This window comes from Physella acuta, unplaced genomic scaffold (assembly GCF_028476545.2).
Source record: "Physella acuta isolate Inbredline_101_S28 unplaced genomic scaffold, ASM2847654v3 ptg000017l, whole genome shotgun sequence".
NCBI classification, from domain to species: domain Eukaryota; kingdom Metazoa; phylum Mollusca; class Gastropoda; family Physidae; genus Physella; species Physella acuta.
The window spans coordinates 4,214,014-4,227,091 of NW_026731537.1; the positions used below are offsets into that span (position 1 = coordinate 4,214,014).

At 35.9% G+C, this 13,078-nt stretch overlaps 2 protein-coding genes across 4 annotated transcripts; one reads left to right on the forward strand and one right to left on the reverse strand.

Annotated features, from left to right (window-relative positions):
* Positions 1-142: 142 nt before the first annotated feature.
* Positions 143-8,613, reverse strand: LOC131938423 (phosphoglycerate kinase). 2 transcript variants are annotated; one of them, XM_059296444.1, is made up of 13 exons: positions 8,242-8,613; positions 5,676-5,746; positions 4,788-4,838; positions 4,351-4,503; positions 4,098-4,242; positions 3,677-3,780; positions 3,419-3,538; positions 3,180-3,294; positions 2,845-3,024; positions 2,414-2,490; positions 2,056-2,156; positions 1,779-1,877; positions 143-604 (listed from the first exon to the last, which is right to left on the reverse strand). In XM_059296444.1, exons 1-13 carry the CDS (start codon positions 8,311-8,313, stop codon positions 561-563), a joined length of 1,332 nt encoding a protein of 443 aa, XP_059152427.1. In that variant the 5' UTR covers positions 8,314-8,613; the 3' UTR covers positions 143-560. The 2 variants fall into 2 exon arrangements, with proteins under 2 accessions (XP_059152427.1, XP_059152434.1); XM_059296451.1 differs by lacking the exon at positions 8,242-8,613 and adding an exon at positions 6,246-6,263.
* A 2,060-nt stretch (positions 8,614-10,673) lies between these two features.
* On the forward strand, positions 10,674-13,009 carry LOC131938435 (uncharacterized). 2 transcript variants are annotated; one of them, XM_059296473.1, is made up of 3 exons: positions 10,674-10,856; positions 11,161-11,367; positions 12,683-13,009. In XM_059296473.1, exons 2-3 carry the CDS (start codon positions 11,165-11,167, stop codon positions 12,927-12,929), a joined length of 450 nt encoding a protein of 149 aa, XP_059152456.1. In that variant the 5' UTR covers positions 10,674-10,856; positions 11,161-11,164; the 3' UTR covers positions 12,930-13,009. The 2 variants fall into 2 exon arrangements, with proteins under 2 accessions (XP_059152456.1, XP_059152447.1); XM_059296464.1 differs by having other exon boundaries at positions 10,684-10,856; positions 12,680-13,009.
* The last annotated feature ends 69 nt before the right edge of the window (positions 13,010-13,078 follow it).

Sequence of the window (13,078 nt, forward strand, 5' to 3'; positions counted from 1 at the left end):
TCTGATTTAGGGTGTGAATTGTTCATATAAAACTAGGATTTTCCTTGCGGATTAACATTTTAATTAATTCCTAATTAAGAAAAGACCTGCATCATACATACTACATCCAACTTTGATTGAGGATACAAAACAATACATGTAAGATATCAAACAATAGGTTTATTAAAAACATATTGAGAAAATTGTGATTTAAATATATAGAAAACATTTATTACACCATAAGACAAGTTAATTTTTTTTTATTTTTAGCTAGTTGTTAAAATGAAACAACATACAAATACACTTGAGGATAGTGCATGGGTTCATTTTAATTTGTCAAAATTAAAATCTCTATGATAGATACATCAGATCATAGTGGCAGATGATATACTAAACATGTAAAAATAAAATGATGAAAACTATTTACTAAACCCTAAAAAAATTAAATACCTATAATAGATTTATAAGACAAAAATATTCAAGATTATGAAGCACATCACGGCTTTAGTCTAATATTTGTCTTGTTATTGTAATAGTGAGCTGATGAATAAAATATTGATCTGGTTCTGGTGCAGTGATGCTTAGGATGGGGGAGACAAGGCTTCAACACCAGGCAAAATTTTACCTGGAAAATAAATATAACAAATCATTAATGAAGCTCTGATAATCTTAAGCTACCAATGTTATAGCTTGAACTTAAACATGTTCAACAATAATGAAGATTACCTTAAGACTTTAGTTTTGGTTAAAATTGAGAGTCTTCTTTAGAAGCTTAACACTAGCTAAGACTACAGAAAACAAACTATCCAATAATTCAAGTCTAAACACTTGAGAAGACAACCATTCAAGACTAGCACAATAATTCAAGATTAGCATTAAAGAAGACTTACCTTCCAATAATTGGAATGGCGGAGATTTGTTGCTGCCCTATATTCCACAGGGAGTGATGAGGATTAAGTAAGTAAGTACCTTCCAATAATTCAAGACTAGCACTAGAGAACTTACCTTCCAATAATTCAAGACTAACACTAGAGAAGACTTACCTCCCAATAATTCAAGACTAGCCTTAGAGAAGACTTACCTTCCAATAATTCAAGACTAGCATTAGAGAAGACTTACCTTCCAATAATTCAAGACTAGCATTAGAGAAGACTTGCCTTCCTCCAATAATTCAAGACTAGCACTAGAGAACTTATCTTCCAATAATTCAAGACTAGCATTAGAGAAGACTTACCTTCCAATAATTCAAGACTAGCATTAGAGAAGACTTACCTTCCAATAATTCAAGATTAGCATTAAAGAAGACTTACCTTCCAATAATTCAAGACTAGCACTAGAGAACTTATCTTCCAATAATTCAAGACTAGCATTAGAGAAGACTTACCTTCCAATAATTCAAGACTAGCATTAGAGAAGACTTGCCTTCCTCCAATAATTCAAGACTAGCACTAGAGAACTTACCTTCCAATAATTCAAGACTAGCATTAGAGAACTTACCTTCCAATAATTCAAGACTAGCATTAGAGAAGACTTACCTCCCAATAATTCAAGACTAGCATTAGAGAAGACTTACCTTCCAATAATTCAAGACTAGCATTAGAGAAGACTTACCTTCCAATAATTCAAGACTAGCACTAGAGAACTTACCTTCCAATAATTCAAGACTAACACTAGAGAAGACTTACCTCCCAATAATTCAAGACTAGCATTAGAGAAGACTTACCTTCCAATAATTCAAGACTAGCATTAGAGAAGACTTACCTTCCAATAATTCAAGACTAGCATTAGAGAAGACTTACCTTCCAATAATTCAAGACTAGCACCACCTCCAGTGCTCACATGGCTGACTTTCTCCTCAGTGTTGAATTTTTTAGCACAAGTGGCTGTATCACCTCCACCTGGAAACAATACAAAATGGCAATTTAATTAAAAAATACTTGTAGAATTTATACTGACATATTATGTTACATACTTGTAATTGTAGCAGTTGTAGAACTTATAGTGACACCTTATGTTAGCTACCAGCAATTATAATAGTAGTAGAATTTATAGTGACACCTGATGATAGGTACTCACCAATAATTGTAACAGCTCCCCTCTGAGTAGCTCGTACAACAGCATCCATCATTTGTTTGGTTCCAGTGGAGAAGCTCTCAAACTCAAACACTCCTGGTGGTCTATGGTGACAAAAAGATTGATTCTATCTTAACTTGGCCAACTAATACAATGTGTCTCCTTTACAAGCTGAAAAAACTTTAAGCAAAGTACAGACTGATTGCTGCTAAATTACCTTCTCCTTCACAGTCAGGTTTACATCACCAGTAACATATCTCACAAATACTTTTACATCTAGTCATTTTATCAGCAGCTTTTAAGTTTACAATCAAAATTCAGTGCAGATTTTACAGAGCCATTTAAAAAAAAAAGGTCTCACCCATTCCACAAGACAAGGTTGCTTCTGTCAATCACAATTGAAAAATCTTCAATAGATTTGTATCCTACATCAAGTCCCTTGACAGAAATGTTATAGTTTAAAAATAATTCAAGAAAGATAATCAATAAAATGAGCAGTAATTTTAACAGTTCAAAACTTGTATGCAAAAATGACCAGTAGAATAAGTATTTATCATTCAACTAGCAGGCAATGTTTAGAAAATTTTATGATTAAAGAATATGATTTACTTTTTTAAAACAAATTAGTACCAAAATAACACAAAATGGTTCTTTGACAAAATACTGCTGAAAGCTAAAAGATTGTCCTACATGTTATATAAAATGATACTATAAGGTAAAGTAGTTAAAATTACTTTAAAAAATGTCCCGTAAAAGATAAAAACTTAAACAGCTGAACCCAGCAAAGATTACCATCCATCCTTGTGGAATACCAGTGGCAACAGTTGCTGTGGCTGTTTTAGCATCCTCAGCAAACTTATCTCCAGTGATGAAATCACAGGGGAAATGTAGTTGCACATTGCGCTCTTTTGCCTTGTCTACAATCTTTTTAACAATATTAGCTCCATCTTGATCAAACAAGGAGCTTCCAATCTGAAACATTTTAAAACATCAGAACAGAAGTATTTTTTTAAAATACCAAAAAAAAAAAACACCTAAAATTTAAAAAATAGTGTGGGAGGGGTAATTGGAACATATAGTTTTACTTCTACGTTTAACAAATTATCCCAGAACATATCAAGTTATACCTCCATGTTGTTCATAACTTTAAGGAAGGTAAATGCCATTCCACCTCCAATAATCATTTCATCTACCTTCTCCAGCAAATTTTCAATAAGCAGAATCTTATCTGCTACTTTAGCACTGTAGTAAAAAAAAGATGTAAATAGATTAGACTTTCACATGTTAAGATACTTTAAGACTTGAATAATCATCACGAATAAAATACTTCTGTATAATTTATCAATTAATTTAAGAAAGACTTTACCCTCCAAGTATAGCAAGGAATGGTCTTGCTGGGCTCTCTAAGGCTTTAGCAAAGTACTCCAGTTCTTTTTTCATCAAAAACCCACAAGCTCTAATAGGGAGAGTTACACCAACCATTGAGCTGAAAATAAAGGGAAGAGTTACTCCATAAGTTACATTGATTGTAGCAAATTCTCATCTACTGCCTCTACAAGATAAAAAAAATCTTTGCAGAACCTATAACAAACTGTAGTTTGGAAATAGCTAAAATCTTTGTTACCTATGTGCCCTGTGTGCTGTACCAAAAGCATCATTTACATAGACATCTCCTAATTTGGTCAAAGAAGCTCTGAATGCTGCGATTGCTGCATCATCTGCCTTAGCCTGATACAAAATGAATTTTAAAATTATCATGTGATTTGTGTAAAATTTTAAATTTAACTAATCGTTGAGCAAAAAAGAATCGATTCTTCTTTTTAAAATGCTGCAAGGACTACTACAAGCTTGCATATCTAGATTTGAGCTTCAGAGCATCTCTTTACATGAACTAATTTCTGTTATTAAAATCATTTGAATATTTGTAAAGTTAAAGATGTAGAATATTACTAATAATCAAATACAAATTAAACTACATGAAGCAATTCTGTGACTAGCTTTACCCCAATATATACTGATCTGCGAGAAGAAATGGCAGTTTTTACCTTTTTACCTGCTGCATCTAAGCCCTTGCCTTCTTCTTCTAAATGGAATCTTAAATTCTCCAGCAGAATGACACTACCTGCTGGTGGATTCGCACAAAAATCTTCAACTTTTGAGCCAACACAGTCTTCAAGAAACGTGACTTTCCTAAAAAGTTAGGTGACAATTAGATATAAAGTATGGAGTTAATACATGCATACCTTGAATCAAATAGATTTAGTACAAATCAAAGCAGAGTAAAATCAGTCAACTTACTTTCCTAGCAATGTCTCCAGTTCACCAACAACCGGCTTCATGCTAGCCTTTGGATCTGGGCGACCATCAGGTCTGCCGAGATGAGACATCAGAATCACAGCTTTAGCACCCTTCTCCAAAGCATACTTAACAGTCGGCAGGGCAGCTACAATCCTGATTTTAAAAAAAATTAAATTACATGCACGAAAGTGGGAAAAATATAAAATCAATCAACAGACAAGCAGTAAAGGCCTACATTCCAAGGTCTTGTAAATTAAATGCACAAGGCGATAAGCTCACAATACCTATCAAACATAATAGTTTATTATTTCAAAAAATTACAAAATACTTTATTCAAAATTAATTAATTTTTATTTTAAAGTAATCATGAATTATACTTGATTTCAATGAGTTTTTTAATTATGTCATTTATGTTTTAGTAGACTATGAATACATACCTTTGATTGCTGGTGATCTTTCCTTCTTTAACAGGAACATTGAAATCAACTCTGAGATAAATAGAATAAACAGTAATTTTTTTTTTACATTGGCCTAATTAATTCACAAAAGCTGATTTGATAGACCATAAAGTTATACCGACTTTCAGAGCACCTATTAGTAGACTATTTCAAACAAATTATATAGGCCTATAGTTTGAACCTTTCCACTATACTATACTTAAAACACTGTACATTAATGTAAAATACTAAATAATACTTCTAATACTAGTATTCAAAATAGCCCATATTAAGTATACTATAGTCACAGTTGTCCTTCTTAGACAGTTGGAACATATCAATTTATCAAATAACTTTTTGAGGTTGTTTTTTTTTAGGATTAGGCTAAGGGAAAATTTAGAATCTAGTTAGGGTCTACTATACTACTAGATTCTAGGACTCTAGGCCAACCTTACTAACAGTCTAGCAGTCTTAGAGTCTTAGAGTCTGATCAAGTTGTTTAGTTAGGCTATAATATAAGTTATAAGTTAGTAACTTAGTAGCTAGCTTTGACCCTTCCGTGAACTCTGTAGTGTAGGCCTAAAAAATTGGCTAATAATAATTTATTGGCCTAATAATAATATGATTGTAACTGTTGAATATAAAGATTTAGATTTTTATAAGTAATAACAGCAGTTTATTATTAATGTTATTAAAATATTGCTGAGTTATTATCTTTTTTATTAGTAAAAAACTGTGTAAGATGTTTATCTTGAAAGGTGAAGGACGTTACAACTTACTTATATTCTAGTAATTTTAGTTAGCAGCAAGGTCACAGTTTCACATGCTACACATTATTTACTATTTTTCCCTCCTTTTGTATAGAATAATAATGGAAAATTTATTTACCTGATTAAAACTCTTTTGTCTTTCAGATCAACCTTGTCAATGCTTAGTTTATTCATGCTTGCAAGTACTGCCTGTAAAATACTTAGACTAGTTAAATGCTAATGTGTCCGCCGGTCGCTATCGGCTTTAGAGGAATAATAATAACATAGGAAATGTATAAATGTTCGATTCGGGCAAAAATAATCGATTCGTTAAATGGCTACGGAGATATTTTAATTACACATTTCTTGAAGTAATTGTAAAGCGTATTAAATTTAAAAAAAAAAGAATTATATTTTTTAAAATAAAAAATATAGACCTAAAGCATGAAGCAATAGTTCTAATCTTAAGATTATGAAAGAAATTATGGTATCGATACTTCAAATGGAACAAAGTATCGGCAAGGGGAAGCAATTTATCCTTGACCTTCGTTACATTAAACGACCTGACCAGAAACAGTGGTCGAGAATTTTTCTACAAGATCTGGGTCTCTAGATCTAGTTCTAAAATAGCTCAGATAGATCTATATCATTATTCATTTTCCAACCTTAGACCGCCATACATTCATGTTTGCAAATAACATAAATTTACCATTGGGCTCAAACTGCATCAAATTCCATGAGTTTAGATAGGTCTACCCACTGTAGGCATTTAATTCAAATGAGGATAGTAGCCCAGGCCTTAACAGGTGTAACAATCAGAAATTCACTAAATCAACACTCCTTAAATATTTTATCAACTAATTCGAAATAATTAAATACCGTCTAGAATATTTATTATTTATTCTTTGCGATACTAGATCTAGTCTAATTTTAACAGCATAGCTAACAGGGCCTATAATCAACTCTTCCTTTCGACTATATTCGTGATAACAAAGTGATCTCCCTTGAGGAGTCACGAGAAATGTCCCGGATCACACTTGATTCACGGGTTATAAGAAACTACTCTAGACCTTGTTTTAACCTCAACAGTTAATCCTTATATTTCTTCTTTAACAGTTCTAAATTTTAAAAAAACAACGAAAAAGCAATGAGTTTTGACAGATAGTTATGGATCCAATTATATGCGATAATATTAAAAATTTAAAGAAAATAACTTCAGAAGTGTAGCCAGGGGAAAAAAGGAAGAGCAGCGTCAACTTTCATGACAGTGACGTCTTTATTTTATGTATTTAATTTTTTTTTATAAATCTACAAGAGCTTGATGAATTTCTTCAGTTATAATCGCTATGCAACAGCATATCAAGGTGAGCAGTTCTCATAGCCCCCCACCCCCCTCTTCCCCGGGTCGACACCTATGAACTCCACACACTTATACCCCGTGATGTCACACAATAACGGCTTCCGATCGTCTGTCAGAAACTCCCGCCACACTGCGTCTATACTTCCGCAAAACAAATTTCGCACCAGCCGCTCCTACAGGTGGTACCGAAATGGAAATCTCCGATCTTGGTGCATTGGTGGCGGGGTATAAAACACTGGTTAGGGGTCATCCATAAATGATCAGAGTTTCTTCCAGGCATTTCTTCCCCCCGAACGACATGAAATTTAAATAATTTATATAGAAAATATATACTTTTAACAGTGTCCGCCCCCCGAAGAAAGTCTACCCCCCCCCCCCCCGAAAATTTCAAGTGCCCCCCCCCCACCCGGAGAAAAAAGTCTGGAAGAAACACTGTAAATGACGTCACGCTTTTTTTGGACGATTTTTACCTCCCCCCTCCCCTCCTCACACATCGTCACAAAAAGCCAGACCCCCCCCCCTAAAATGACGTCACACCTCAGCCTACAACCCCCCTCAAAATTGCAGTTGAATTTTTCTTAAGATATCGATATTTTTCCAAAATCTTGTCTGAACTCTGTCTAAATAGAGTATTTTAATCAATTCATATTGCAATTCATTAAAACAGTTTTCTAAAACGCGAAATAACGTCTAAAATTCGTTTTTTAACATTGCTTTGTTATAATGCAAAAGTGTGACGTCGCCATCTGAACCCCCCCCCCCTCCCCCTCGACACAGACCGTCACAAAATTACGGACCCCCTACCCCCTGTGAGTGTGACGTCATTTATGGACGACCCCTTAAATGTGTACCAGTTTTTTTTTTCTTTTTTTTTTTATTAACCTTCTAAAGTTGAGTTCAAGTGCAAAATTTGTAAATTTTAAAATACTCAGATCAAACTTGGTTTTTACATTTTAATTACATGACTTCACATAATGTTGAAAACATCTGACATGACTTCACATAATGTTGAAAACATCTGACATGAGTTCACATAACATTGGAAACTTCTGACTTTACCACTAAAACGATTAAATCTTAGCAGAGACTGGATTTAAAACATGTCGCACCACAGCATTAGAGATGGCATTTACTGCCATTGATGACAATGAAGACAACCATTTGGCAGCATAAATGACAACAAAAGATGGACAATTAAGTCCGATTGCAGAGAGTTCTAGCCGTTACTGTGGTGTTATATATGAATCAATAAGAAAGTTAAGGGGAGCTAACTCCCACTTTATTAACACCCATTGTGTGTTATAAATTAAAATAGCATATCAATCTCATTTTTTTCTCTACTTACCTCATATTTTGCAAAAGTTGATATCTGCTGAGCAGGAATATGACTTTTTCTTTTAATGTCTGTGATATTCATTTTTTTTTTAAATTACTGTATTGATATTGAAGAAAAATTCTAAAGTCCTATGTTTATAATGCAGCTGCCAAAAAAATCGATGTTTCTTGTCTTTCAGTGTACTTTCTCAGTATTGTGAATGAGGACATGAAGGAAGAAAAGTCGTGTTCCATTAGTCTGCACTGCACATAGCAGTATGGTTGAGTTTACTAATACAAATTCAGTTCAAATTTTGAAATTATTCAGATTTCAGAGTAGGCCTAAAACTCATTTATCCTGGTAACTTTGATGACTGTATGCTTGGTCAGTAGGTTTGGTATTTGGTGTAGTGTATCGCAGTTTTGAGTGTTGAGTATCGGCTCGGGTTTCGACATGGTTCGTGAATTTATTATTTTATTATTTGTAAAAAAAAAAAAAATTTTAAAAATGATTTTTATTTCATTTGATTATTATAGGATCTAGATCTAGTATAAAATATATAAAAATAATATTAATATTATAGATGTAGAATCTCGATCTAGATCTAGAGATCTAGATTTTGATCAGCTGTTTGAATTGGCATTCTAAATCAAAACCGGAAATAAACAAATAAGGCTCGAAGAGTTGCCAGATAAAAATGATTTTAAAAAGGTTGTAGGGCCTAAGCCCTAAAAGTAAATATCTTTTTGAAAGTCCAGCCATTAAAATTTTACTAGATTTTTATTAGGTCACACTGTCTGTTTGTTGTACGGTTATTTGTGTGATAGTGGCTTTAAACATTACTCTACTGACAAGGCCTATTGCTATTCAAGCTATTTTTTTTCAACTTGGCAAATGAGGGAAACATCAATTACTAATGAGAATAGGACTATATCATTTTTAATCTAATAAGCTATTAAATTCGCCATTACAAATTATTTTAAAGATTATAAATAAGGCTTCTACTACTAAGTTATGACACTACTTGGTAGAGTTTCTTTCAGGCAAATCTTCGGGGAGGGGGGGGGTAAACGAAATAGAATTTATATTAAAAATATATACTTCTACCAGTGTCCACCCACTTCACCCCGAAAATTTAGTCCGCCCTACTCCCCCGAAATATTTTAGTGCCCCCCCCCCCCCCTCAGAAAAAAGTCTGAAAGAAACACTGCTTCTAGGTCGATCTATATCTCCTAGACATCATTCGATCAGCCCGGTGAGCTGGTGTTTATGCCTAGTGTTCTTCAAAGTTATTTTAAGGGAATATTAGCAGCATCAAGAAGTGGATCAGGTCAGGTATAAAGATAGCTTTTGAGCCTTTACCCTAGAATGATTGATCTGCTTATTTCTTTAGAACATAAGTATCGACAAATTTTGTATCTTACAAACCTCTAAAAGAGTAGAAAATTAAACAAGTTTGAAACAACTTTATAATTGCAGGCTTTTCCATGCTCTAAAAAATAAACCGGGAGTGATCTCCCCTAAACTTTCTCGAATATTCTTATATGAAACAACAGGGGATGGCAACTGGGGATATAGACATGATTTTTAATCCATTTTAAATACTTAAACTTTTAAAAATAGAATATAATCTCGTAGAAAAGTGAATTGCGCACCAAGCGAACGCCAAATAAAGTGTGCATAATAGTGCGGAGTATTATTAGTACTTTATAAATTCACATGCGTTTTTTGAGAAATCGGAAATAGCGAAAATTACTACTTCCGGTCAACGGAAATTACTCAAAATTCGAAAGAAGATAGAGAATTAAATCTTTTACTTACATGTGAAATTGCATTCATCTATCTTAAATAGTTCTCAAGTTATATGCTTTTAAAAAATTGAAAGTTGAAAAAGTTCCACTTCCGGTTATCGGAAATCGCTCAAAAGTTGATACGGATCTACGATTTTGATATAATACTTATATATGAAATTTCTTCAACCTAGCTGTAACATAATCTTGTTTACACACACAGACACACGGACATACTTAGATAATCCAGTTTTCCAACTCCATTATGCATTAAACGTTGTTATCATTATGTTGTTTAGAAAAACCCACGTTCATTAAGAGAATTCAAGGATATGTAGGCCCAGTGTTTCTTCCACGCTTTTTTCTCCGGGGGGGGGGGGGCGGACACTGTTAACAGTATGTATTTTCTATATAAATTGAATTTCGTTCGCCGCCCCCCCCCCTTCCCACGAAGAGATGCCTGGAAGAAACTCTGTGTAGGCTACTATTTACAAAAACTGTGTTCACGATAATCTATTTGATAACAAAACATCCCATAACTAGGTCCATATGATCTGTTTTGTTTTAGTGACATGGCCTTTTTTAGTGTTTTGTTTCACATCACATGACATCACCCTCACACAAGTCTCCAGGCACGATGTCTGGCACGAGGAACCCGATATCCCTGTATCTAAGTGTGACACGGAACTATTGCCCACACCAGGATACTAACGCAGTAGAGGTATCTCACCAACCCGGACAGTTTTGGGTTATAAAGTGACAACATTTCTCTTGCGGGTCATATCTTTGTGTTTGTTGATTTCTGCTGGGGATTTTTAACTAGTTGGTTTGAATTCAAGCTCTTTAAAGAGTAACGTATGTACTCAATTTTTATTTTATAATTGCTGTCAGGGGTTTAATGTGTTGTGCTTAAACGTTCACACTTGATTTCGGAGTTCTCTCTCTTAGAAGGGTTGCTGTCCCCAGCTGACGAGCCTCATCTGTCCGAGGGTTCGTACTCTGGACTTTTGGGTTAAAATCGGTTCACTCCGACTCTACCAACAACGAAGATAAAAGAACATCATCGGGGGAAAGACAGCTCAAAACTACACGAAAGAAGTCTATCTGAATCTACACTAAGTGGCATATAATTATGAACCTGTACAATTATCTTCACCAGACTCATGATGTACAAGCTGCTGCTAACACTGGTGGTCGTGGTGACTGTGGCCGACTGTTATTCTATTCACGCTAGAGGTCGCTTCATGGAAGCTCGAGAAAGAGGGGAGCAGATGGGGTACAGAAGACGTTCACGATTCGACTCAGATGACGAAGACCGTCCACGATACCGTGGCCCGGTCCGTGACCCTATCCGCGTGGCATCAAGGTAAGCTTAGAGCGGCACAGTGGTAAAGCTAGGGCATTTGTTGGCGTGTGGCATCAAGATAAGCTTAGGGCAGCACAGTGGTAAATCTAGGGCATTTGTTGGCGTGTGGCATCAAGATAAGCTTAGAGCGGCACAGTGGTAAAGCTAGGGCATTTGTTGGCGTGAGGCATCAAGGTAAGCTTAGGGTAGCACAGTGGTAAATCTAGGGCATTTGTTGGCGTGTGGCATCAAGGTAAGCTTAGGGTAGCACAGTGGTAAATCTAGGGCATTTGTTGGCGCGTGGCATCAAGGTAAGCTTAGGGTAGCACAGTGGTAAATCTAGGGCATTTGTTGGCGTGTGGCATCAAGATAAGCTTAGAGCGGCACAGTGGTAAAGCTAGGGCATTTGTTGGCGTGAGGCATCAAGGTAAGCTTAGGGTAGCACAGTGGTAAATCTAGGGCATTTGTTGGCGTGTGGCAGCAAGGTAAGCTTAGGGTAGCACAGTGGTAAATCTAGGGCATTTGTTGGCGTGTGGCATCAAGATAAGCTTAGAGCGGCAAAGTGGTAAAGCTAGGGCATTTGTTGGCATGTGGCATCAAGGTAAGCTTAGGGTAGCACAGTGGTAAATCTAGGGCATTTGTTGGCGTGTGGCATCAAGATAAGCTTAGAGCGGCACAGTGGTAAAGCTAGGGCATTTGTTGGCATGTGGCATCAAGGTAAGCTTAGAGCGGCACAGTGGTAAAGCTAGGGCATTTGTTGGCGTGTGGCATCAAGGTAAGCTTAGGGTAGCACAGTGGTAAATCTAGGGCATTTGTTGGCGTGTGGCATCAAGATAAGCTTAGAGCGGCACAGTGGTAAAGCTAAGGCATTTGTTGGCGTGTAGAATCAAGGTAGCTTAGAACAGCACAGTGGCGAAGTTAGGGTATTTGCTGCTGTGTGTTGACTTGCTTTGGATACCATCAAATTACCCTGTTATTTCGCCTGATGCTGACAGCAACACCAATATACTCTAGCAACAGCCGTTCAAGTGTAATGTCCTATCACACACACGTTTTGTTAAGAGTGTCTCCCTGTTAAGGAACCGCTGCCTTTTATTATTCCATTGACTTATATGAATATCTGGTAATGGCTCCCTATACAGACTTTCATACTTCTAAAACGGAATTGTTGCTCTTGAGCCAGGTGTGTTTTTTGTTGTTGTTGAAATCAGTCGTGTTTGAGGGTTTTCTGGCTTCACGTAATGTATGAGTATGGCCGTAGTGGTAAGGTTAAATTTGGCTTTAAAAAAAGGGACACGTCATTTATGGACAACCTCTTTACTTTTATCAACAGCAGTAGTGAAAGTGAAAGCAGCGAGGAGAGCGACGAAGCAGGGTCACGTGGTATGGGGATGATGGGTAGACGTAACCGCGGTTGGATGATGAGCAGAGTTACCCCTTCTGTCAACACAATCGGCGAGAGCGGCACTGAGTTCATTGAGCAAGCAGGGGAAGACAACCCAACAACGACTGTTGTCGTAGATGAGGCCATCGAGCAACAGGCCATGCAAGCCAACAGGCCACCCAGACGGACACAGGCTTAAAACTGTACCGTCATTTGTGCTAATTAAACAGGCTTAAACTGTACCGTCATTTGTGCTAATTAAACAGGCTTAAAACTGTACCGTCATTTGTGCCTGTTCCTTTCTAACAGGTCTAGATTTATGAAATGAAATAAAAATCAAAGCATCAA

What these genes read in the sequence shown, in the direction of transcription:
- LOC131938423 (XM_059296444.1), bottom strand. Translation starts at nt 8,313, where the DNA reads ATGAATATCACAGACATTAAAAGAAAAAGTCATATTCCTGCTCAGCAG. An exon ending in GACAAAAGAGTTTTAATCAG is followed by an intron (nt 4,839 to 5,675) that starts GTAAATAAATTT and finishes TATTTATCTCAG; the next exon opens with AGTTGATTTCAATGTTCCTG. An exon ending in GTATTCCACAAGGATGGATG is followed by an intron (nt 2,491 to 2,844) that starts GTAATCTTTGCT and finishes ATTTCTGTCAAG; the next exon opens with GGACTTGATGTAGGATACAA.
- LOC131938435 (XM_059296464.1), top strand. Translation starts at nt 11,165, where the DNA reads ATGATGTACAAGCTGCTGCTAACACTGGTGGTCGTGGTGACTGTGGCC. An exon ending in CCTATCCGCGTGGCATCAAG is followed by an intron (nt 11,368 to 12,679) that starts GTAAGCTTAGAG and finishes TTTTATCAACAG; the next exon opens with CAGTAGTGAAAGTGAAAGCA.